Consider the following 15,114-nt stretch of genomic DNA (forward strand, 5'->3'; position numbering starts at 1 on the left):
TAAATAGTCTGAAAAGTTAAGGTATGGCAGGGTAGCTCTGCTGAGTGGAATGTGCAGTCTGTGGCATGTGGGAAGTCATGGATGCACCATGTGTCCTAGGCAAACATATCTGCAGGAAACGTCACCAGCTGCAGAAGCTTGAGCTCCAGGTTTTGGAACTCGAGCAGCAGCTGGAGTCACTGTTGTGCATCCACGAGGCAGAGGACTACGTGGATAGCACGTTTAGGGAGGTGGTCACACCGCAGGTTAGGAGCATGCAGACAGATAGGGAATGGGTAACAGCCAGGACGTTTAAGAGAATCAGGCAGGTAGTGCAGGAGTCCCTGAAATTGCTAATCGGTTTTACATTTTGGATACTGGTGAGGGTAATGGTTCCTCAGGGGAGTGCAGCCAGAGCCAAGTTTGTGGCACCACAGGTGGCTCAGCTGCACAGGAGGGGAGGAAGAAGAGTGGAAGAGCAGTAGTGATAGAGGATTCGTTAGTGAGGAGAACAGACAGGCGTTTCTGTGACAGTAAACGTGACTCCTGGATGGTGTGTTGCCTCGCTGGTGCTAGGGCCGAGGATGTCACGGAGCAGCTGCAAGACATTTTTCTGGGGAAGGGTGAACAGCCAGTGGTCTTGGTCCACATTGGTACCAATGACATAGGTAAGAAGGGGGATGAGGTCCTGAAAGCAGACTTTAGGGAGCTAGGAAGGAAATTAAGAAGCAGGACCTCAAAAGCAGTAATCTCAGGATTACTCCCAATCCCACATGCGAGTGAGCATAGGAATAGGAGAATTGCACGATTGAGCATGTGGCTGGAAAACTGGTGTAGGATGGAGGGCATCAGATTTCTGAGAAATTGGGACCGTTTCTGGGGCAAGTGGGACCTGTACAAGATGGACAAGTTGCATTTTAACAGGACTGGGATGAATATCCTCGCAGGGAGATTTACTAGCGCTGTTGGGGAGGGTTTAAACTAAATTGTCAGGGGGATGGGAACCTGAGAGGAAGCTCAGATTGGAGGGAAGCAAAGCTGGTAACTTTTCAGGGGTGTGGGAACCAGGAGCAAGTATTAGAGGAATACCAAGGTGCACAGAATACTGGAGGAGATAGATAGCATGAGAGTGCGGAATAGTAAGTTATTAGGTGGCAGTCTGTGTGTGCAGCCGGAGGATGTAGGTGAGGTTTTAAATGATTACTTTTCATCTGAGTTCACTATGGAGAGGGGCGATGTAGGTGTAGAGATCAGAGGGGGATTGTGATATACTTGAACAAATTAACATTGAAAAGGAGGAAGTATTCACTGTATTAGCAGGCTTAAAAGTGGATAAATCCCCGGGCCCAGATGAGATGTATCCTAGGCTGCTATGTGAGGCAAGGGAGGAGATAGCAGGGCCTCTGACACAAATTTTCAAATCCTCTCTGGCCACAGGAGACGTGCCAGAGGACTGGAGGACAGCGAATGTGGTACCATTATTGAAGGGTAGCAAGGATAAACCTGATAATTATAGGCCAGTGAGTCTAACATCAGTAGTAGGGAAATTATTGGAAAAAATTCTGAGGGACAGGATTAATCTCCACTTGGAGAGGCAGGGATTAATCAAGGATAATCAGCATGGCTTTGTCACGGGGAAATCGTGTCTAACAAACTTGATTGAATTTTTCAAGGAGGTGACAAGATGGGTAGATGAGGGTAAAGTAGTTTACGTAGTCTACATGGATTTCAATAAGGCTTTTGATAAGGTCCCGCATGGGAGATTGGTTAAGAAGGTAAGAGCCTATGGGATTCAGGGCAATTTGGCAAATTGGATCCAAAATTGGCTTAGTGGCCAGAGGCAGAGGGTGATGGTCAAGGGTTGTTTTTGCGAGTGGAAACCTGTGACCTGTGGTGTACCACAAGGATCAGTGCTGGGACCCTTGCTGTTTGTAGTGTACGTCGATGATTTAGACGTGAATATAGGAGGTATTAGCAGTAAGTTCGCAGATGACACGAAAATTGGTGTGTTGTAAATAGTGAGGAGGAAAGCCTTAGATTACAGGATGATATAGATGGGCTGGTAAGATGGGCAGAGCAGTGGCAAATGGAATTTAATCCTGAGAAGTGTGAGGTGATGCATTTTGGGAGGACTATCGAGGCAAGGGAATATACAATGGATGGTAGGACCCTAGGAAGTACAGAGGGTCAGAGGGACCTTGGTGTACTTGTCCATAGATCACTGTTGGATTACATGAGTTCTGTTCTCGAAAATTCTGTTCCCACAGTCCCCCCTTTGATTCTTCAGAACACTTTTAAGAATCATTCCCTTGATCCCACCTAGGTGCCTTTGATGGTCTCTATTTGTCTAGAAACAGCCTTCAACACCTGGAGGGGTCGCACTCAATACATTGCCTGCTTGTGCCACAAGAGGGGCCTGCGGGAGCTCTGTAAAGGCATAAGTTTTGCAGGGGCTTCAGTTACTTGTTTACAACAGCACTTAATGAGCAAAAACATAAAAGGTAGTACACATGTACAATTACAATTTCATTTACATAATCGATTGTACAAACATAATACAATTTCATTCTTAAAGTACATTGATCATTCTTTAACTCATTTTAAGTATATATGAAAAGGTTATACAATTACCCTTTTATGGCATAACTAATTGTCTCTCCTTTTATAAAGCAAGTTCTAACACTGATTGCTTTTCGGGTAGCTGTCCAACCTGTATTCATACATCCTCTTGCATTGCCTAATTAAGTAGGTCACATATAACACCATGATACCCAAAACCACCATCAGGACATGGGAGATAATTCTAAACCAGGGGTGTATCTGCACGTCTGCCCCCCAGTTCCATAAGTCCTCCCACCAGGTAGAATCCATTTATCTCGTCAATCTCATCTTGTAGCATCTTCGACTGTTGTTCCAGATTGTAGTACACTACAGCAATGACTTCTAGCTGCTGTCTCTCTTTACCCAAGCGTGTGGGCAATGGCTGAATAGTACATTCATAGTCCCGGAGGTAATTTGTCAAATCCTCCTTAATACTTTCTGTCACAGTTATCGTTTCTGTCTTTTGTTTATGTATCTGTACCAACTCCATCTTCCCTACTTGGGTTGGTATTTGTGGGTTGAACCAAAATGTACTGTTGCTCACCGGACAAGTCCGTTTATGTCCATACTGGTACTCCTTCGCTGTGGTGGCTAAGCAATATCTCCCCTTTCCCATATAGGCCCACATGGGTTAGCCCTGACAATGCTTTCCTAATCTCCATGGTGCAATTTACAGTGGCATTAAATCCACATTTTGATTCTGCCATTTTATATATAGGATGAGGACATATGACCACCTGGTTTTCCAGACTACACTCAGACAATGGAAAATGTTGTTCCAATTACCTCTTTTCCAATTTCCACAACATTTCCATAACATAGGGTAATATATCATAGTATTTTATGTAATCTTTTCCCCTTATCACCCCTATATTTTCTACTTTGTATAATTGCATCCCTAACTTATCTCTCAGAATTACAGGTATTCCCAACACTACTCCAATACTCATAGATCCTGTATTTACACATTCCTGACCTTTCCATACCTTATGTTTTCTGAGTTGGCACCTGGTAATTTTATCATTTGTGTGACTAGCTAAGTATTCCAACTGGGTGTCATTGATCCAAAGTGGTACATGTCCCGCATCAATTTGCCTCCGATCTGAGCTATTCAATATTACCGGTACCAACTCAAGCTTTATATTATCATATACAATTTTATTAGTTTTTATTATCACAAGTCCATTTTCTGGTCCTGCAGTTAAGGTAGGGCAAGGGAGACCAGTCACTTGTGGCTGTGGGTCGTAACCTTACTCATCGGTAATTCAGATGTGGGGGTAACCGTGGGGGTTGGTGCTTCTTGTCTGTTTAATGTCACAACCTGGAATAGGAACTGTCCTTTTTATCTTAGAGCTTTAATATCTTGCGCTAGGGGGAGTTCGAGGATTGTCTGCACTCACTTTTGCTCTGTCTCATGCTTTCCCTGTGTTATTACTATTCCCAAGTAAGAAACCTTTTCCTTCATTATCTGTGCCTTTTTGAGTTTAACTTTCACTCTGACCTTCTGGAGGAAGGTGGAATATCGATGGATTATTATAAAATCCCCGGGTGAGACACGTCCAGGTGAACTGTTGTCCCTGGAACGTAAACGCAAATTTATATTGACACTCTTGTGCCAGTGGTATGGACCAGAACCCATTGCTAATATCCAACACAGTAAACCACTTAGACTGTTTTGTTTTTTATTTTCTAAAACTTTGATTGTCCTCTTAAATATCAGATAAATTTCACTTTGAGTGCTTTAAATAACCACTCATATCAATTAAATTTTGTTAATTGATTCCAATTTCTTATGCCCAGACTTGGTTGTATTTTTTGTACATTAAAGACAGAAGTGCTTGCAACTATCTCTCCTTCTCAAGCACTTTGTCTCATTGATAAAGATGCTGTGGCATTTGATGTCTGCAATTAAATTCTTAAATTCTCAAAGCTGCTGGATCTCTTGCTGTGGCATCAGTTCTCATATGGCCTTGGAACCTACCGTCACCTGCTTAAAAAAAACCACAAAGAATCCATTGTGGCTCTGCCCCTGAGCCCAGTGGGTTAATTTGTCCACTTATATCTGTTCTCAGCTGTGTCACTTTACGTAACCTTTTTTTTCTGATCGAAAAGAACTACTCCATTTTAAACTTTTTTCAATTCTTTTGGTATCCTTAGGGTTTGAAAACAACAAAATCATGAGTAACTTATCAACTTCAAAGGAAAGCATCTCCATCAGGAAAGACAGCATTTTAGATCAAACTGCAATTGTTTTCAAATTTTTAGCATCTTTTCTAAGAGGTTTCTAATGCCAGGATTTTTTTTATAACAAAGATGCTTCCAAATTCCAATTCACTGCAATAAATATTTAAAAATCAAAACTGCCAATGTTATATGAACGAGTCTTGTATCCAGAACTGAAGACTCCTCCAAAACATGACATAATAAACTTGAAAGTTCATTGTGGCCACAAATGAAATTTCCAGTTCTTCAACTTAACAGGTCAATTAACCTTAATATAAACTTAACTCTGACTTATTAACTTATAATACTTATTAACTACACACAGAACAGAATAGCACGTGCTTTTTTAAAAAGATATGTAAATTACGTCATTTTTCTTGTTTTTTCTTCAGGCGCCTTTTCAAATGCCTGTAATAACACCAAAAACTAAAGGAAAAGTTATTTAACATTCTTAACACAAAAGATTTAACACCAACTCCTTACACAAACTTTAAACAGGATTTCTTTCCTATATCTCCTTTGTTTATCCTATTCCTGACATTTGCTACTTAAACACAGTCAGTAAAACATGTCTTCAAGTTTAGACTGCAAAATAAAGCGATAGCAGAGTTTCCAATTAAAGCAGTGTTTTAAACTTCGAATTGGATTTTTGCCAGACATCTTCAGACCTTCAAGGCTGAAGCTTATCTCTTAGAAAATTGTTCATTGCCTTTTCACAGTTGCGAAACCAACTTTTAAAATAAAAATAAAACTTTAACTTAAAATATAATTCAATTTTATATCCTATTACTGGGTGCACAATCTTAAATTGAAATTAATACACTCAACAATCACTTTTCTCACCCATTCAGTTCCAAACTACTTAATAGACCCATGCTTTCAACATTAAAGCCAGACAACAAAGAGTTAACGACAGTCAGTTCTACGGAACACAAGTTGTACAGAACACAAGCTGTACATCCCAGGGACATTACAAAGAACAAAGAACAAAGATAATTACAGCACAGGAACAGGCCCTTCGGCCCTCCAAGCCTGCGCCGATCCAGATCCTCTCTCTAAACATGTCGCCTATTTTCTAAGGTTCTGTATCTCTTTTCTTCCTGCCCATTCATGTATCTGTCTAGATACATCTTAAAAGACGCCATCGTGCCCGCATCTACCACCTCCGCTGGCAACGCGTTCCAGGCACCCACCACCCTCTGCGTAAAGAGCTTTCCACGCATATCCCCCCTAAACTTTTCCCCTTTCACTTTGAACTCGTGTCCTCCAGTAATTGAATCCCCCACTCTGGGAAAAAGCCTCTTGCTATCCACCCTGTCTATACCTCTCATGATTTTGTACACCTCAATCAGGTCCCCCCTCAACCTCCGTCTTTCTAATGAAAATAATCCTAATCTACTCAACCTCTCTTCATAGCTAGCGCCCTCCATACCAGGCAACATCCTGGTGAACCTCCTCTGCACCCTCTCCAAAGCATCCACATCCTTTTGGTAATGTGGCGACCAGAACTGGACGCAGTATTCCAAATGTGGCCGAACCAAAGTCCTATACAACTGTAACATGACCTGCCAACTCTTGTACTCAATACCCCGTCCGATGAAGGAAAGCATGCCGTATGCCTTCTTGACCACTCTATTTACCTGCGTTGCCACCTTCAGGGAACAGTGGACCTGAACACCCAAATCTCTCTGTACATCAATTTTCCCCGGGACTTTTCCATTTACTGTATAGTTCACTCTTGAATTGGATCTTCCAAAATGCATCACCTCGCATTTGCCCTGATTGAACTCCATCTGCCATTTCTCTGCCCAACTCTCCAATCTATCTATATTCTGCTGTATTCTCTGACAGTCCCCTTCACTATCTGCTACTCCACCAATCTTAGTGTCGTCTGCAAACTTGCTAATCAGTCCACCTATACCTTCCTCCAAATCATTAATGTATATCACAAACAACAGTGGTCCCAGCACGGATCCCTGTGGAACACCACTGGTCACACGTCTCCATTTTGAGAAACTCCCTTCTACTGCTACTCTCTGTCTCCTGTTGCCCAGCCAGTTCTTTATCCATCTAGCTAGTACACCTTGGACCCCATGCGCCTTCACTTTCTCCATCAGCCTGCCATGGGGAACCTTATCAAACGCCTTACTGAAGTCCATGTATATGACATCGACAGCCCTTCCCTCATCAATCAACTTTGTCACTTCCTCAAAGAATTCTATTCAGTTGGTAAGACATGACCTTCCCTGCACAAAACCATGTTGCCTATCACTGATAAGCCCATTTTCTTCCAAATGGGAATAGATCCTATCCCTCAGTATCTTCTCCAGCAGCTTCCCTACCACTGACGTCAGGCTCACCGGTCTATAATTACCTGGATTATCCCTGCTACCCTTCTTAAACAAGGGGACAACATTAGCAATTCTCCAGTCCTCCGGGACCTCACCCGTGTTTAAGGATGCTGCAAAGATATCTGTTAAGGCCTCAGCTATTTCCTCTCTCGCTTCCCTCACTAACCTGGGATAGATCCCATCCGGACCTGGGGACTTGTCCACCTTAATGCCCTTTAGAATACCCAACACTTCCTCCCTCCTTATGCCGACTTGACCTAGTGTAATCAAACATCTGTTCCTAACCTCAACATCCGTCATGTCCCTCTCCTCGGTGAATACCGATGCAAAGTACTCGTTTAGAATCTCACCCATTTTCTCTGAGTCCAAGCATAACATTCCTCCTTTGTCCTTTAGTGAGCCAATCCTTTCTCTAGTTACCCTCTTGCTCCTTATATATGAATAAAAGGCTTTGGGATTTTCTTTAACCCTGTTTGCTAAAGATATTTCATGACCCCTTTTAGCCCTCTTAATTCCTCGTTTCAGATTGGTCCTACATTCCCGATATTCTTTCAAAGCTTCGTCTTTCATCAGCCGCCTAGACCTTATGTATGCTTCCTTTTTCCTCTTCGCTCGTCTCACAATTTCATCCATGGTTCCCTAATCTTGCCATTTCTATCCCTCATTTTCACAGGAACATGTCTCTCCTGCACGCTAATCAACCTCTCTTTAAAAGCCTCCCACATATCACATGTGGATTTACCTTCAAACAGCTGCTCCCAATCTACATTCCCCAGCTCCTGCCGAATTTTGGTATAGTTGGCCTTCCCCCAATTTAGCACTCTTCCTTTGGGACCACTCTCGTCTTTGTCCATGAGTATTTTAAAGCTTACGGAATTGTGATCACTATTCCCAAAGTAGTCCCCTACTGAAACTTCAACCACCTGGCCGGGCTCATTCCCCAACACCAGGTCCAGTATGGCCCCTTCCCGAGTTGGACTATTTACATCCTGCTCTAGAAAACCCTCCTGGATGCTCCTTACAAATTCTGCTCCATCTGGACCTCTAACACTAAGTGAATCCCAGTCAATGTTGGGAAAATTAAAATCTCCTATCACCACCACCCTGTTGCTCCCACAGCTTGTTGAAAGAGGAGATAAGTCAGACACTAGATAAAGAGTAAGTATTATATAGGCAGTTTGTACTTAAAGTGGATAAAACACCAGGGCCAGATGAGATGCATACAAGGATACTGAGGGAAGTGAGGGTGGAAATCGCAGAGGCACTGGCCATTATTTTTCAGTCTTCCTTAGACTCAGGGGTGGTGCCAGACAACTGGAGAAATGCAAACATTACACCCTTGTTCAAAAAAGGTGTGAAGATAAGACCAACAACTACAGGCCAATCAGTTTAACTTCAGTGGTGGGAAAACTTCTCAAAAAAAAAATTTGTGACAAAATAAATAGTCACATGAACAATTGCAAGTTAATTGAGGAAAGCCAGCATGGATTTCTTAAGTGAAAATCATGTTTAACTAACTTGCTCATGCTTTTTGAGGAGGTAACAGAGAGGGTCGATGAGGGCAATGCTGTTGATGTGGTGTACATGGACTTTCAAAAGATATTTGATACAGTGTCACACAGAGACTTGTGAGCAAACTTGTAGCTCATGGAATAAAAGGGACGACAGCAATATGAATATGAAACTGACTGAGTGACAGGAAACAAAGAGTAGTGGTTAATGGATGTTTTTCAGGCTGGAGGAAGGTTTGGAGTGGAGTTCCCCAGGGGTCAGTGTTGGGACCCTTGTCTTGCCTGATATATATTAATGACCTAGACCTTGGTGTACAGGACACAATTTCAAAGTTTGCAGATTATATGAAAATTGGAAGCATTGTGAACTGTGAGGAGGATATTGTAGAATTTCAAAAGGACATAGACAAGTTGGTGGAATGTGCAGACAGGTGGCAGATGAAGTTCAATGCAGAGAAATGTGAAGTAATTAATTTTGGTAGGAAGAACATGGAGAAACAATATAAAATAAAGGGTACAATTCTAAAGGGGGGGTGCAGGAGCAGAGGGACCTGGGTGTATATGTGCATAAATCATTGAAGGTGGCAGGACAGGTTGAGAGAGCAGTTAATAAAGTATACAGTATCCTGGACTTTATTAGTAGGGGCATAGAGTACAAGAGCAAGTTATGTTGAACTTGTATAAGACACTAGTTTGGCCTCAGCTGGAGTATTGCATCCAGTTCTGGGCACTGCACTTGAGGAAAGACCTGAGGGCATTGGAGAGAGTACAGGAAAGAGTCACAAGAATGGTTCCAAGGATGAGGAATTTCCGTTATGATAGATTGGAGAAGTTAGGACTGTTTTCCTTGGAGAAGAGAAGGCTGAGAGGTGATTTGATAGAGGTATTCAAAATCATGAGGGGTCTGGACAGAGTAGATAGAGAGAAACTGTTCCCACCCGTGAAAGGATTGAGAACGAGAGGGCACAGATTTAAAGTATTTGGTAAGAGAAGCAAAAGTGACATGAGGAAAAACGTTTTCACACAGTGAGTGGTTAAGGTCTGGAATGCGCTGCCTGAGAATGTGGTGGAGGCAGGTTCAATTGAAGCATTCAGAAGGGAATTAGACTGTTAGAGGAAAAGGAAGAATGTGCAGGGTTATGGGGAGAAGGTGGGTGAATGGAACTGAAGGAATTGCTCTTTCAGAGAGCTGTGCAGACACAGTGGGCTGAATGGCCTCCTTCTGCACTGTAACGATTCTGTGATTCTCTGGGATGTAGCTCATTTGGTCGAGGGATTTATCAACCTTAAATCCAGTTAATTTTTCAAGTACTACCTTTTTATTAATACTGTTACGATCAGATGAGAGAGAGGCCTAGGATTCCCTTTCAGCCTTCACCTGGTCTTACTGCAACAGGACTTAATTCGAAACACACCATGTTTTGAGCTCCCCCTTGGTGAATCCTTGTTCACTACTTTCCAATTATAAGCAAAGAAACGAGCAGAAACATGCTTTCTTAGATTTAAAGAAGAAAGGTGAAATTTAATTAAACTTAAACTCTAATTCAGTTGGCGCTTACGGACACACAACCCGCCCATGCTAGCATGCATACGCTATACACACATGCAAATAGAGACAGAAAAGAGCAGAAGAAAAATTAAAGTGGAAAGGTTTGAGGCAATATTAGAAGAGTTATTGTTACAGTTCTTCGAGCTCACTGCAGAGTCCTTGATTGTAGGTAGGTCTTGCTTTTCATTGGGGCCCAGTATTCTTCTTAAACCTTGTTCACTGTAGGAGACTTTTCTCTCTTGGGGTTCATGTGTCTTCAGTCTGTTTTTGGAATTCCGTGAGAAAGAGATGGGAGCAGATAGGAGAGGCTGTGGCGAGCCAGCCAGGAGAGGTCTTTTCAATCCAGGAGCAAACAGCTTTCTGCCCAAACTCTACAATTCAGGAAAAAAAAACCCAGACTGCCAAGCAGGTTAGTCATGTGACTAACTGGTTTGACCAGGTCTGTTTGTGAACTGGAGCAGGGGATAGCTCCTTTGTTCCAACACTGTCTGTCAATATGCAAAAATGTCTTTCCAGCCAGGGGCCTGGCAACCCTTTGTCACAAGCCTTCTCTTCTCCCCAGCAACAATTTGAAATTTAATGACCATGTCATTAAATTAATGTGTCTCATTCTTGGCAGGTGGGGGCCTGCATGACAATACTAATTTCTTTCAGTTCCTCATTTTCACAAGTCCTTTTGTTCCCTAGTATTTCTGGGAGATTTTCTGTATCTTCCTTCTTGAAGACAGATACAAAAAATTGTTTAATTTCTCCGCCATTTCCTTATCCTCCATTATTAATTCTCCTGTCTCTGCCTGTCGTGGACCCACATTTGTCCTTGTTTCTTTTTCACATACCTAAAGAAACTTTTACAGTCCGCCTTTATGTTTCTCACTAGCTTGCATTCGTATTCTCTTTTCCCTTTCTTTATCAGTTTCTTGGTCATCCTTTGCTGGATTCTATATTGCTCCCAATCCTCAGGCTTTCCACTTTTACTGGCAACCTTATAAGCCACTTCCTTTGATCTAATGCAATCTTTAACTTCCTTTGTTAGACACGGTTAATTCATCTTTCCTGTTGGGTTTTTTAAATCTTAGAGGAATGTATATTTGTTGTAGACCATGTAATACTTCTTTAAATACTGGCCATTGCCTGTCTACTGTCAAATCTTTTAGTATATTTTCCAAATCTACCATAACCAACTTGCCCCTCATACTTTCATAGTTTCCTTTGCCCTAGTTTCAGAATGAACTATATCTCTTTCAAACTTAATCTAAAATTCTATCATATTATGGTCACTATTTTCCAAAGGATCCTTTACAGCAAGGTTATTAATTAGCCCTTTCTCATTATATAATACTAAATCTAAAATAGCCCGATCCCTAGTTGGTTCTTCAATGTACTGCTCCAGACACTCATCTCGTACACATTCCAGGAATTCATCCTTCACAGCATTAGTGCTGATTAGGTTTATGCAGTCTGTGTGTAAATTGAAGTTGCCCATTATTATGGTATTATCCAAATTATATGCACCTCTTATTTCCTGATTTATACCATGCCCAACATTATACTACAGTTTGGTGGCCTATAAACAACTCTCACCAATGTTTACTACCCCTTGCTGTTTCTTAGCTCCACCCAAATTGATTCTATATCTTGCTCCTTTGATCTAAGATCCTCTCTCGCTAATGTACTGATCTCGCTCCTTATTAAGAGCACTACCCCACCTCCTTTTCCTTTTTGCCTATCCTTCCTAAATGATGAATATCCTTGAATATTCAGTTCCCAGTCCTGGTCACCCTGTAACCACGTCTCTGTAATGGCAATTAAATCATACCCATTTACCTCTATTTGTGCCTTCAAATCATCTACCTTGTTGCGAATGCAGATAGAGTGCTCTCAACTTTGGCTTTTTCACATTATTCAGCATTCTGATCCTATGTGATGCTTGCCTTTGCTTCGTGTGTCTTCTAATGTTGCTTACTACTTTTCTACATCCTGTTACCAGTTTTGCTTCCCTCCAATCGTCCCTCCTTTCCCTTACATGAATAGGATAGGAATAGAGGGATACGGTCCCCGGAAGTGCAGAAGGTTTTAGTTTAGGCAGGCATCAAGATTGGCGCAGGCTTGGAGGGCTGAATGGCTTGTTCCTGTGCTGTACTGTTCTTTGTTCTTTGTTCCTGCCACACTGGTACTGGGTGGGCTGGTCTGGGCAGGACTGGTCTGGGCAGGACTGGTCTGGCAGGGCTGGACTGGGCAGGGCTGAACGATAAGGTTGGACTGTGCTGGACTGGACAGGGCTGGGCAGGGGAGGGACTGGGCAGGACAAGTCAAGGCAGGGCTGGGATTGGGCAGGGCAGGGCTGGACTAAGCAGAGTGGGACTGGGCAGGACTGGGCAGGGCAGGACTTGGTAGGGCTGGATTGTGTCAGGCTGCACTGTGTAGGGAAGAACTGGGCAGTACTAGGGCTCCGCAAGGCTCTGGCGAAGAGAACAGGGAAGAAAGACACAAGGATTCCTGCTCCATGGGAAAGGTTTCCATATGTAAACAAATCAATGTTTATGGTCTTATCACATCCTCCAAAATGATTTGCAGTGAGCTGCTGGAAAGCACACCTTTGTGGACAATTGATGATGAAACCATCAAAGTATGTGTTCAAAAGCTGAAGGGGATGCTATGAACAAAGTTTAAAGGGCATATTAATTCATACAATTATTCCCTTTCATAGGCTGTTGGGTCACTTACAGATCAGTCTTCAGCAGGTGGCTAAAGCCGGTCGATTAGTTCTAAGGGAAGCTCTGGTTGACAAGAAGAATTCTCTGACGGATGTAAGTACAACTGTCTGTCTGTTTATGTGGATGATCAGAAATTAAGGAAATGAACAAGAGAATGCATTAAAATGATTTTTTATTTAATTTGTTCCTATTGATAATAGAGAGCCAGAGAATGAGACCTGGTGGCGGGAAGCTCATCCAAACATCCACACGCATACTCGATGCTCCTGTGGTTAGGGACAGTTGCGAAGTGAGCAGGAGGGGGAAATACTCTCTAATTTTCCCCCTCCCACCCCAAGGTTTAGGCACTGAGGCATATTATAGCCCCCATCAGCAAACCCAGCAGAGGTTAATTTGGAGTGGTCTGAGTTTGTCAGCTCGATTATAACCCTGTGCACATCCTCACTTAGTGCCAGGAAAGCCATAAAGTCATAATTCCTGATGGGAAAATGTGATGTTAGAATTACTAAGCTCTTCACAGAATTGTTACAGCATAGAAGGAAGCCATTCGTTCCATCGTGTCTGCACCGGCTCGTCGAAAGAGCAATTTACCTAGTGCCACACCCTGGCCTTCTCCCCTTAGCCATGCACACTCTTCCTTTCCAGATAATAATTCAATTCCCTTTTGAATGCTTCAATTGAACCTGCCTTCATCACACTCTCAAGCAGTGCATTCAGACCTTAACCACTCGCTGCGTGAAAAAGTTTTTCCTCATGTTGCCATTGCTTCTTTTGACAATTATATTAAATCTGTGCCCTCTTGTTCTTGATCCCTCCATCAATGGGAACAGTTTTTCCCTATCTACCCTTCCTGACCCCTCATGGTTTTGAATACCTGGAGTATTGTGTACAGTTTTGGTCTCCTTATCCAAGGAAGGATATACTTGCCAGAGGGAGTGCAACAAAGGTTCACCAGATTAATCCCTGGGATGGTGGGAATGTCTTATGAGGAGAGATTGAGGAAACTGGGCCTGTATTCTCTAGAGTTTTGAAGAATGAGAGGTGATCGCATTGAAACTTACAAAATTCTTACATGGCGTGACAGGGTGGATGGAGATAGGATATTTCCCCTGGCAGGTGAGTCTGGAACCAGGGAACATAGTCTCAGAATAAGGGGCAGACCATTTAAGGCTGAGTTGAATCATAGAATCATAGAAAGTTTAAGGCACAGAAAGAGGCCATTTGGCCCATGGTGTCTGTACTGGCTAAAAAACGATCCACCTCTTCTAATCCCACCTTCCTGCATTTGGTCCGTAGCCCTGCAGCTTACGACACTTGAGGTGCATATCCTGACTCCTTTTGAATGAGTTGAGGGTCTCTGCCTCAACAACCCTTTTAGGCAGTGAGTTCCAGGCCATCACCAGCCTCTGGGTGAAATTTTTTTTCCTCATCTCCCCTCTAGTTTGTCTACCAATCATTTTAAATCTGTGCCCCCTCGTCACTGACCTCTCTGCTAAGGTGAATAGACCCTTCACCTCAACTCTATCCAGACCCCTCAAAGTTTTGTATATTTCAATCAGATCTCCCCTCAGCCTTCTCTGTTGCAAAGAGAACAACCCCAGCCGATCCAATCTTTCCTCATAGCTGCATTTTCCAGTCCTGGCAACATCCTCGTAGATCTCCTCTGTACCCTCTCGAGTGCAATTACATCCTTTCTGTAATGAGGTGACCAGAACTGCACACAGTACTCAAGTTGTGGTCTAACAAATGAGTTATACAGTTTTTTTTTTATTCATTCATGGGATGTGGGCGTCACTGGCTAGGCCAGCATTTATTGCCCATCCCTAATTGCCCTTGAGAAGGTGGTGGTGAGCTGCCTTCTTGAACCGCTGCAGTCCATGTGGGGTAGGTAGACCCACAGTGCTGTTAGGAAGGGAGTTCCAGGATTTTGATCCAGCGACAGTGAAGGAACGGCGATATAGTTCCAAGTCAGGATGGTGTGTGACTTGGACGGGAACTTGCAGGTGGTGATGGTCCCATGCGTCTGCTGCTTTTGTCCTTTGAGGTGGTAGAGGTGATGGGTTTGGAAGGTGCTGTGTAAGGAGCCTTGGTGCGTTGCTGCAGTGCATCTTGTGGATGGTACACACTGCTGTCACTGTGCATCGGTGGTGGAGGGAGTGAATGTTTGTGCATGGTGTGCCAATCAA

At 43.0% G+C, this 15,114-nt stretch overlaps 1 protein-coding gene across 1 annotated transcript in view; it reads left to right on the forward strand.

Moving 5' to 3' along the window:
- The window catches only part of LOC137378425 (fer-1-like protein 4), a 518,691-nt gene that overhangs the window by 19,887 nt on the left and 483,690 nt on the right, over positions 1–15,114 (forward strand). Inside the window, 1 exon segment of the mRNA XM_068048756.1 lies at positions 12,922–13,021. Coding sequence (XP_067904857.1) covers positions 12,922–13,021 — 100 coding nt within the window.

Source organism: Heterodontus francisci, chromosome 16, assembly GCF_036365525.1.
Source record: "Heterodontus francisci isolate sHetFra1 chromosome 16, sHetFra1.hap1, whole genome shotgun sequence".
Lineage (NCBI taxonomy): Eukaryota > Metazoa > Chordata > Chondrichthyes > Heterodontiformes > Heterodontidae > Heterodontus > Heterodontus francisci.